Source organism: Hetaerina americana, unplaced genomic scaffold, assembly GCF_022747635.1.
Source record: "Hetaerina americana unplaced genomic scaffold, ioHetAmer1.1.p SCAF_306, whole genome shotgun sequence".
Lineage (NCBI taxonomy): Eukaryota > Metazoa > Arthropoda > Insecta > Odonata > Calopterygidae > Hetaerina > Hetaerina americana.
Genome location: NW_027286882.1, coordinates 23,364 through 34,908, shown reverse-complemented (window position 1 = coordinate 34,908; position 11,545 = coordinate 23,364). Strand labels below are relative to the sequence as shown.

Here is an 11,545-nt window from a genome sequence, read left to right as displayed (position 1 = left end):
TTGGGAAAAATAATAGTATGAACTTATTGCTTTAAATATTGATGTGGTTTTGATGTAAGCTTGTATAAATTGAATTATTTAATAATAATCATCTGAAAAATATGAATTTGTTTCAAAGTTCGACGATATTTTTTTGGCAATAATATCTTGACTTTCTGACAGTATTAATGTATATTTTTTTAACATTTTACAATAAAACTGCTATTATTACAGTAAATAAATAACTATAAATAAATGTGGAAAGAATTATAAATATGAAAGGAAAAACTAGTAAAAAGCATAACTTTTTGTCTGCTCTGCACTTTGTCTAAGTGTACAGTTTACCATTGTGTAATTCACATTAGGGTTTTTCTCACTATCATCGGGCCTTTAGTACCTAAGGTGGACCAAACAAATGCTGTGCACACCTTTCTTACGCTGCACGCATACCATGTGGGACCTTTTTCTATTCTGGCCATGTTTTTCACTACAAACGACACAATTGTCAGCAAAATAGCAGGAAATCCTATTGATGTTGAGTGGGTTGATGCTCAGTGTTGGGCAGTGATAGGTGCCTCCTCAAAGGCTCATGGTTGCACCGACACTGAGCATTAGTTCTTCATGGTAAAGTTGTCTGTTGCTATTTACAGTTGATGGTTCAGCCAAATGCTTTTTTCTTGGATGACCATCCATGCATGGCATTTAAATCTGAATGCTTGGATAATTACTCCATGTATAGATGCCATTGAGTGTACTGGGAAGGCTGAAAATGAGAAGGTTCAAAAAGTACTTACAGGTGAATCAATTCTCAAATCAGTTTCAGTACTTTAAGCTAGTGATTTTGCTTTCAGCACTGCATCAGGTGAGATTACATGGATTGCAAATGTTGCTGTACTTGTGTCCAAAAACGTCTCATCCTCGTTGTCTTCGTTGCTGAGAAAAAGAGCAAATACTGTGAAACCACGATTTATAACTGGCCTAATCGTATACTCATTGTAGAAATATCTTAAAGTTGTACGTTTAATGTCATAAAGAAATAAGCCAAACATTTCTTGAAAAGTTGATTCCATTTTGCCCAGGATAACATAGTATGTTAATAGGTTGTTGAAGGTTTATTAACATTTTTGTGGCTGCACATGTGTGTCACCCCGTGTCCCGCCAGCACACAGGCCCTCATCGATAAACCAGGATTGGGTTGGCCGGTACTCTTTGACCTCCCGACCCGGCATGCCCACCAGCACATCACTGCCCCAACTGCGACCTCCTCTGCCACGCAAGCAACAGTACCAGCAGGTGGGCAGTGGTGGTACCATTCAGCCAATGGCCGACAAGTATGAGCAGATCACTACAGGTGCGCCCCTTGCAGTTCCCTCCCCCCCCTCTGCTGCCCCCCTCCTCGTCATCTCGCAGGCTGAAGAGGAGCAGCCGGTGTGCTCCCGGTGCCACTGCCCTGCGGGCTACCGGGCTGGATGTGGGGGCAGGACCACGACAGACTGCGGCACCAACACAGAGGAGGGCTTTGTGGATGACGAAGAGAACTCTGATTGGGCTGCTGGTGCAGAGGAGGGTGAAGAGGAGGATGATTGGTGGGAAGGGGTGGAAAAGGGCACTGTCCCCCCTGCAGGCGGTAGTCCCCCCGAGAGGTCCAGTCTTTCTCGACTGCTGTCCGGCTCTGAGAGGTTGGCCTCGGTCTCGAGCGATGATACCGATCTCCTCACCTCAAACTGGGAGTCCAAGTGCTCCTGGAGTGACGGCGACCTCTCTCGTAGCGTCAAGTGGCGAGAGAGGTCGCCTGACCAAAGGTGCGTGGCGGCCATGTGGCGCTCGCCACGGGAGGTGAGGATGGGCAGCGGGAGGGTGGCGGCCCTAGCTAGGCACTTTGCAGCCCTGAATGGGGACAGCAGCGGTATGTGGTGGAGTGGTGCCTCCATGCCGGACATAAGCCAGATTACTGACAGTGCATATGAGGAAGGCCATGGGATCTGTGGGTGGAAACCTGGCACCTCGACAAAGGCTGCAACAACCCTGCATGGATCTGGGGAGATAAGGTACCGCCTCCTCTGCCCCAAGCTCTCCTCGCCTTTTGGTGGTGGTGCGGGTGGGAGGCAGTGTCTGTTGGGTCCAATGGGTTGGCGGCCATGGAGTGAGGACAACCTAGCCACCGTCTCCTCCTGGAGGGGGGAGGATGGGCAAAGGAAAAGGAGTAATGTTGCCCACCAGGAGAAAGCTGTAGGGATTGCTGCCACCAGTAAGGCACTTGAGGGATAGCCGCCTCTTTCCCTCCTCTCTCTCACTGCCTGCATTTATTATTGGAGTACAAGAGAGCTTTTGTGTGTTTCTGTAGGGGGAGCATGCACTGTTGCAAATTGAGGAATCACTGAGATGGTAGAACACATATTTTTTAGTGCAGTTTTAATGATCATTTTTTTGTTTTTGAATGATCGATGATTTATTTATTTTATTAAACATTGTATCAAATAATGTTTAAGGACAAAGATACCAAGGATTGATTATTTTTTTTGTTAAACTTGGTTAAACTGTTTCTTTGTGATTTTTTGTGTAATTATGCTACTTCTACCTTGTTCCACATTAGTTATGCTAAGTATTGTTTAGCTATAATGTTTGAATTTTAAAGGTTTTGTTTGATGCTGATTTTTTTATATTTTTATTATTTTCTAGTATATTGTTTAAGTACAATTTTTTCAGTTGTGACTGTTAATTCCTTAGAATCAATTGTAAATTTAATTAATATTATACCATATTGCATCAGGTATGGAAAACTTTCTGGTTGCACATGGGAGACAATTTATAATTTCTGATCCTTGAATTTTGACTAAAATTTTATATTTGGGTTACTGTTAATTTTGGAAACTTTGGACTCATATTAATTATTTTGGTTTAATAATTATGCCATGTTGCTCTTTTGGTGGAAATATGTTATTTTTAAGAATCATACCCAATTTTTATTGTTTAGATCAATGTTCACGAAATAATACATTTGAAATAATCAACTTAAAGCATTTCAAAAAGGTTCATGAATCAAAGTTTTGTCTAAAGGAAGGTGTGCGTTGTATTCATATGTATTAAATTACAGCATTCAAGATATTGTTATTAAGGAATTGATGTAGCGAGTGGAGAGAGTTAATGACAAGTATTAGCACAAATTTTGTTTTCAAATTGCTTAAACCTGAGGCATTTTGATGTAAGTTGTACAATAGCCTTATTTTCTATCCAAAATTTAAGTTTTTAGTTGCATAAATTATGACGAGGTCCATTAGGTTGATGTCTGTACCAAGTGTCATGCATGCAAGCATCTGCCCTTGAGAAAAATTGTTGGAATTGGTCTTCATTTGACATAGAGGTTTCAACTTCTCGAGTAAGTAAATGGTCAAGGAACCATCAATGAAAATAGTTCTGCTAGCTTCCTTTGGCTGTGAATTTTTAATGCATAATATTACCTTTTTACAAAATAGAAATGTCTTTGACACCAGTCAACCAACCTTGGCCCAAGGTTCTAGACAAATTAATTAGAGGGTGAAAGAATTCATGGCATATTGGCAATAAATTTTCCTTGTTATTGAGAATTTAAGTTCCCTTAGTGCACAAATGGGTCATTGCTAGATATTTGCTCAGCAAAGAGCAAGAAGTGTCCCTGTTGAGTATTTATCCGGAAAAAAGCCTGTTGGTTTTAGTTTAGTCAACAAAGGAGAATTCATCGCTGAGACCAAAGATGGTCTCTCTTGGGTTTTATTCAGGTTTAAAACCAGTTGGTTAGTTTAGAATCAAGTCTGTGCAGGAGTTTAAATTTAGTTGGGCAAATAGGTAATCTTTGTTGAGGCATTACATCTTTGTATGAGATAGGTAAGTGCAACATGATAATCAAATAGAATTACTGTACAGGTCATGGTAATGGGAAGACCATCTCACATCCAGTGTCTTATTTTTATGGTATTTTTGTATAGCAAACTATGTCACTTGCCTTATCCTGCCGGGATTTTATCTATTCCCACTTCATCTCCCATGGCATTTATTCTATTTTGCTATCTTGTATTCATGGACCTAGGCTTTCCTTTATGAGTCACGTTCCCATTCTATTGCTAAACTGACCAGCATAATATCTCGAAAAAACTTTATTTTTTGGCCATGAATTGCATTTGTATTTAGGACTTTTGTTGGAATAAGCTCTTAAATCTATTCTGTACATATGTTTAGGTTATCAGTTGAGACAATAGTACCTTTAATGCTGGCTAATTCTATGTATGCTAGTGACGTCTGAGGGTGCGTATGTGTGTATCACTGGAATCAGCGGATGGTGTTCCCTAGTTCAATCATTTCCCTCGTAAATATTTTGTAAGCGAGCAACTGTAATTTTGTTACATGTAGGTTTTTTCTGTAGTGATGCAATGTTCAAGTAGTAGTAGTTTTTGAGGGGAGGTGACCGACAGCTGAGGTCATTTGCACCATAGGGGATGGATAGGAAATGATGAAGGGTGGAGAGAAACCCGGCGTTGGCATTAGCCGACTCTTTACGAAAGGTGCCAAGGGGTCCGCAGCTTAACGTCCCATCCGACGGACGGCATACTCACTCAAAGTGCCCTCCACAAAGCACCTCAAGTAGGGATCGAGATACCTCTGAAAAATATTCAACACCGCCGGGATTTGAACTTGGGCCCTCTGGGTGGGAAGCCAGCACGGTAGCCACCACACCATCTCGATCCCCGCAATGTTTAATAAAGGTATTGAGTAAAAAGAGAGCAAGCAAATGAGTTCATAGCAAATGATTGGGATGATACTATGGCTTTACAAAAATGGAAATTTTTAATTCAAAACAGTCAAAAATCTTCCTGTTGCTGCTGAAATTCCATGTAGTTCTGCCAATAGCTTCCATGAAAACTAATTCATACTTTCTCTATGGATGAAAACGGTTTTATTTAAAATATCGAATTAATGTAATTTCAAATAATAATCCCTTGAGAGTACTTTGGAAGTCAACTGGGACTAGTCATTCACTTGTTTAAAGTCAAGATTAAGTGGCACTTGTTAATAAATAATAGCATAAAAGTAATTAATCCTTTGGCTTCTGCAATGTCTATTTGAGGAATTCATGCTGCTTCCGGGAATTACCGTCGTGTAGGTGAGTTGATGGACAACTGTTTCATCCCCAGTTCAAGCCTTCGACCTGAAGATGCCTCGAGGACTGGGGGCAAAACAGTTGTCCATCAACTCACCTGCGCGACAGTAATTCCCGGAAGCAGCAGGAGTTCATTGCATAAAAGTAAGTCTAACGGAATTGACCAGTGTGACTCAGTAACATATCCAATGGGATTTCATGTGATGGCACTTTGGCCTGTTTAACAATGGAAAACAATGCCTATTCAAGGATACTCTCACAAAGGGGGAGGGTGGGTAGTAATGCATGGAAGACTGAACTCCTGCAATGATAGGGAGGAAGATGTAGACTGGGTACGCATTGGCCAATATGCATTCAAAGATGAAAAACCTACCAAATGACAAACACCTATTCATTCACATGGATATAGATATAAGGGAAAGGGATATGAATGCACATAAAAGGCAACCGAGGAATGGGGCAGGGAAGGTGGAATCAGAGAGATTATAAGCCCAAAAAATGTTTTCAATTCTACCTTCCTTACCATTTCTAATTCTTTTACTCCATTCTGTACACTTTTCCAATTTTTCAGGCACTACTCCCTGATGATGATGATGTTTGGTGTAAATGCGCACGCTGTCTTTTGTGTTTTTTTGGGGTTTTTCATTGAATACTAACCGCATGGCTGCATGAAATTGAGGTGTACGGTTGATAGTTTTTTAATGATTGACATAATTTGCATTGAGTCAAATGTGTCATTTTCTTTCAGATTTGGATGATAAATCACTGTAAAGCTGTTACTTCCTCATGATGGACGTTTAAAATAATATATTTAAAATAGATGTGCTATGTACTCTAAGAAACAATAAAAGAACAGTCACTCTATGAAAAACTAAGGCATAGTGTAAAATTAGTGATTATGATCATTTTATATGTATCTAATCCATTTTATGAACCAAGGGTGTATGGGTATGACTTTGTCTTATAAGTCTCGGGCTGATTTGCTGGGAAATATACTTACCTTTAAGCATTTTTCCTTCCATCCCTGTTTCCTGAGTCATTCAACCCATCCACTAGAAACCCTTGAGTCTCATTCACTCCATTTTTCAGCTAAATATGGGGCCTTTTATTGCACTACTATTCCATCAAATTGCAAATTGGATGGGCAATGAGAGCTGGTTCTGAAGGACATCCTCCTTGGAAATTACCCCAGTATCCTCTGCGCTTAGTTATAACCTCTTGAAGTGATTCTTTGAATAAAAAGAGACGTTTCAGGCATGATATGGTAGAATATCATAATTAATTAAAAATTGGCAATTTTCTGCAAAATAAAATTTATTATTATTCACCTGATGATGATGTAGTTACATTGAAACTGGTCGCATTATTAAATTTTATTTTATGGGAAATTGCCAATTTTTAATTAAATTGTTTCTTTGATTTTGTTTCTGTTTTTTGCTATCATACTTTAAGTTAGCCTGTGGAAATACCATTTTAATGGCGCTCTGCATGTTTCTCATGAGGGTTTTTTCTAATTTACAGAGAAGTAGAAGCTTTTCTTATCTTAAAATTTGCCTTTTGGCAATGTATTTTCTCTTGGTGTATTTTGACGAAAAGCATTTGGGCTCAATTAATTAAAATGAGATGAATTCACAGTTTTTTAAACCAAACGAATCTTTTTTTATCAAACTATTCCCATTGTTAAATCCCAGTTTGTAAAACCAATTGTGAGCCACTCATTGTGACATTTTCTGGCCTAAATGCCCCATGCCACTTATTTTAGACATAGTCGTTACATCCTTTACCATGTAGTTATACTTCAGTATCTTTAATTTATGACAGGTCTAAATTGTTATTGTATAAAGTTCACTCTATTATACAGTGTTGCTCAGCGCATAATATGCACAGGGGGACAGGGTGCAGGGGTAAGATGCATCCTGATTTTTCTGGTCAGAATTTACGAAAAATGCTTTGAAAATATTTTGATGTTAACACTTAACAAAGATAAAATTTCAATTATTAAGTAAAAAAGTTAGCAATTACACATATATCAATGTATATTGATCATGGAATCCAAGAAATCCATTATTACTGGGCCAAAATGTTTTTGAAGAGTATTTCACGAATTCAAGTTTAAATTCAACACTTGATGATAATCTTCTCTCTTAAAGTCCCATGAGGTTATTGCCATTTTAACTTTTTAAGCAATGCATAGTTTCTGTCATTATTTTGATATTATCAGAATTTGTAGTAAAAGCAACGATGTATTTTCTATGCCTTTTACAACACTCTCATACTAATAAAGGTTGAATGCCTGTAGACTCTGATTTAAACAAAAGAGAGATACAATGTGTGCATGTGTTAATTAGCGGGGGGGGCGACAACCCCATTGGCCCAACGCATTAAAATTTGTAAAAGCAACAACCATTTTCAAATGCCTGATGCGGGAAGAAATATGTAATAGTCTCTATTTTTCCAGTGAAATGGCTTGGGTATGATGGGTCAAAATTATACCCACGTATCCCATAAGGCCCATAAGACGCAGGCAGATTTTAGAACACATTTTGTAGTAAAAGAAATGCATCTTATTGGCCTGGGAAATATGGGACAACTACTAGGAAATGCAAAGACCTACACCATGCGACCGCTCAAGCATGGGACAATAGGCCTCAAATAATGCATTAACTTCAACAATGTTGAAAATCTGTCTGTGTTTAAAAAGGGACCTCCATATTTATGTTTAATTTTTGCCTTCTGGGTTTCTTTAATAATTAATGATTATAAAATCTCATTCATTGTATACATATGAATTCACTGTTATCATTAATTCAAATCCATGCATTAGTTTTTTTGTTTGATGACAGTTCCGTTATTGTTTCTTAGGGTGGATAGCACAGCTATTTTAAGTATGTCATTTTCTAAATCCATCATTTTCATTCTTTAAGTCCAGTTCATGATATGGGCTTTGACTAAATTGAGATTTATTATTGCAATTGGTATTTGGTGAGGTGACATCACCAAGAAGTATTGTAGAACATTCTATATAATTTTTCATGATTGTAAATGTTTTTTTCCATTTCACCCACATGCTTAAGTAATCATATTTCATGACACTCAACTTAATGGAAATATCATTTGAAATAAATTTAATCTTATTATGTGATAAGTTACTGTTGTAATTACTTTTTTCATTCATTTTACCTCTGGGTTCACTACTCATGCATTGATGAATATAAATTTTGGCTTTTGTCAAACTTCTAAAAGAGGTAGCCAAAATGAGATAACATGTTTAGTGTTTAGTTTAATTGCGACCAGGGCCTGGTGGAATGGGTTTGCTATCTGCTGGGAAATTCATAATGAGAGAGAGTCCATGGTATTTGCTTTTTGGTGGCCTTTTTGAATTGACCCTAGCAGAATTGTAAATTTGGCACTCTCAGAATTTACTTAGTGGACATATTTTAACTGTGAAAGGAAAAGGAAATTGAGCTATCCCACACGAATAGATTCATGTGGATGTCTGTGTGACTTTGTGAAAATAAATGCTAAGTGTGAGCATTGTCTTGTGATCAGGTCCCAGACGGATGAGCGAGCGGGATTTGCCGTCCAAGGTGCAAGGCGAGCATGCCCATGGCAGCCTGGGGTCATCAGGTCGAATGGGAGACCTACTCCCCCCTCCACACTTGCCCACTATGCATGGCTCAAAATCTGTGCCCTCACTCAACAGTAAGTGGCATTTCCCCATTGTATTCGTTTGTGCACGCTTTAAGGTTTTCACGGGAGGAGTAGTTCAGCTTGGAAGTTGCTGATTTTTAAGCTGAAGATATGGCAATAAAAAACTAATTTTGATTTGAATACAACATAACCGCCTCCTCCCCTCTCATTTTTTCTCATTGTGTCATCTCATATTTATTATATATTTTGTTGCAATTGTTTTATAACTTAAATATTCAACATTTTACCTTTCCAGTGTATTTATTCCTCTTGTAAATGGACTCTCTACATAGTGAAACATTTTAGCATATGTTAAAATAGTATTTCTTCAATTTTGGAAATGTAACTAGCATATTTAAAATCAATATGGTTAGATGGAGTGTAACCAGATTTGTTGACTTATGGATACAATCTCTAGAACACCACTTCAGTGTCCTTACATCTCCAGTTATAAGCACCCACTTTGTATTGAAAATGTGCCCAGGATACTCATAGCAGTTTCTTCTGCTGGAACTTCTTTTTCCTTTTTATGTTGTTGTCTGAGGGGAACTTTTTAAATTTACCTCACAAGTTGTAAATGCTAGACTGCATTATTGCTTTCTTTTCAGTCAAACCAATCTGATAGTTCTGAATGTACATTTTTGTCATAATCAGCATAAATGTAACTGTAGTGATTCCTTGAATTTACATTTTGAATGGATTTGGGAAAAATACACGAAAAGAAGGCCAGCATTGAAAATTATTAAATATGATTTCTCATATAAGAAGATGTTCTACCAGGCCTATTCTATAAAACATGGCCACAATCTTTAGAAGCCTTCACTCCCCCTCCAAATGTTAATGGTCCTTCTCTGGGGAGTTCGGATTGAATGCAGCTCACACCTCTTTCCCAGCGTGGCCACAAAGACAGGCTGGAGGCCATTTCTTGACAGGTCCCACAAATTGCCTTAGCACTCAACCTTTCACCACTGCCTCTGATGATGAAATGTGCCCTACACTCATTGGGAGTGTTCCTTCACATTGGGAAAAGATGAAAAAATACATGGAGCTGGACCATAGGGAACACACTTCACATTGGTACTTGAGGGACATTGAGAAACAACAATGGCAACGAATGCCTGCGCATTATCACAGTGCAGCACACGTTGTTGTGCTTTCAAATGTGGTCTATTGCGATTGATGTACCTTGGGAAAATTTTCATTTTATCCCCATTTACAGATGTGTGTTCTAGTGTGACATTCTAATATATCATTTCTGGAATTTTGAGATGCGATATGTTAATGGCCTCCTAGAAAAAACCAGAAGGAAATACAGTGGTCTAAGAAATGTAACCGAGGAAGCCCTTGATGAAAAAGTTTCGGTACAAAGTCATATAGTAGTGTAAGAGGGCCGTAAAGGATGACCGGAAACCTGCTGCTAAGTGACAACATGAAGGAGAAAAACACCGAGACTGCTTATGAACTAGTGAAGAGATAATTGAGTGAAAGTAAAAAGATTTCACAATGTTGGAGATGCTCATGGAAATATAGAAGATGTAGACATTCGGAAGTGATAGAAGGAATACATTGAAGTACTTAAACAAGGGCTTAAATCCTTGAAAAGTGACTTAATTGAAGATGACATCTTGATGAAAGAGAGAAAATGGATGGGGTCCAGAAATGCATAGAAGTGATTTGATAAATCCATGGAAGACCTATGGAAGAACGAGGTGCAAGGAGATGCCAAAATAAACAGAGAAATAATCAAGGTATTCTGGGTCAAAGCATATGATTCCCTATTTAGATTTATCAAAGACAGATCAGACAGAAAAAATCTACCCAAAGACTACAAGGAGAGTTGATGATTGAAATACTGGAGAAACAAAGAACAGATAAATGCAAAGAGCACAACAATTAGTGTAATGTCTGTTAAACATAAAAAATATGGTATGTGTGGACAAGCCATTAAATGTGGCAATCCGTTCCAATGGACTATATCCTTGACGTAGTGGAAGAGCTTGTGCATTCTGATGACCCATAGAGCTGTGCTGGTGGGAGCAGTGATATTTGCTCCTGGCAAGGTAGTCCACACAGCATCTGTTCCTTATAGAGTTGGCTGCAAAGGCATCTGATTCCAGTGGGTTGGCCATTGTGTCATGGTATCACGTTAAAAACACTATTGAGGAAGGCAACGGGAAACCACCTCAAGTATCATTCCCAAGAATATAATGATGGACAATATAGAGAATGTGAGTCCTGGCAACTCCGGGATTCAACCCAATTGGCTGTATGTCGTGCCTGGCAGTGGGAGAGGCAAGACTTCCACAGTCATCATCTCACGACATCCTTACAGAGAAAAAGTGATAGCAACATCAGCAGAACAGAAGATTCAGAAAAGTCAATGGGACTAGTTAGAATAGGAATTTGGAATGATGAGAAAATGATAAGGGTTGAAGAATTAGAGGACATTGTGAAAGATGGAATGAGGGAACATAGATGTGTTAGGGCTGTGTGAGGTAAGATGGAAGGATAGTTATAGAGCAATATACATTAGAGGGGAAGAGAGCCAGTGAGGGGCTACCATAATGTTGAATAAAAATGTAGGAAACAGTATAGTAAATGTGGAGCAAGTGACTGATGGAATAGTATTTGTAAAAGTACAACCGTAACCTACAAACCTGGTCATTGTTCAGGTGTACATGCCACCGAGCAGTCATAAGGAGGAAGAGGTCAATAGGGTATATGATCAGTTAGAGGACATAATCG

General features: G+C 38.6%; 1 protein-coding gene across 1 annotated transcript in view; it reads left to right on the top strand.

The window, feature by feature from the left end:
- LOC139691221 (afadin-like) overlaps window positions 1-11,545 on the top strand; it is a gene marked incomplete at its 3' end in the record, with an annotated part of 215,571 nt that overhangs the window by 182,259 nt on the left and 21,767 nt on the right. Inside the window, exons 21-22 of the mRNA XM_071588967.1 lie at window positions 1,142-1,330; window positions 8,660-8,812. Coding sequence (XP_071445068.1) covers window positions 1,142-1,330; window positions 8,660-8,812 — 342 coding nt within the window. The remainder of the gene's footprint in view (window positions 1-1,141; window positions 1,331-8,659; window positions 8,813-11,545) is intronic.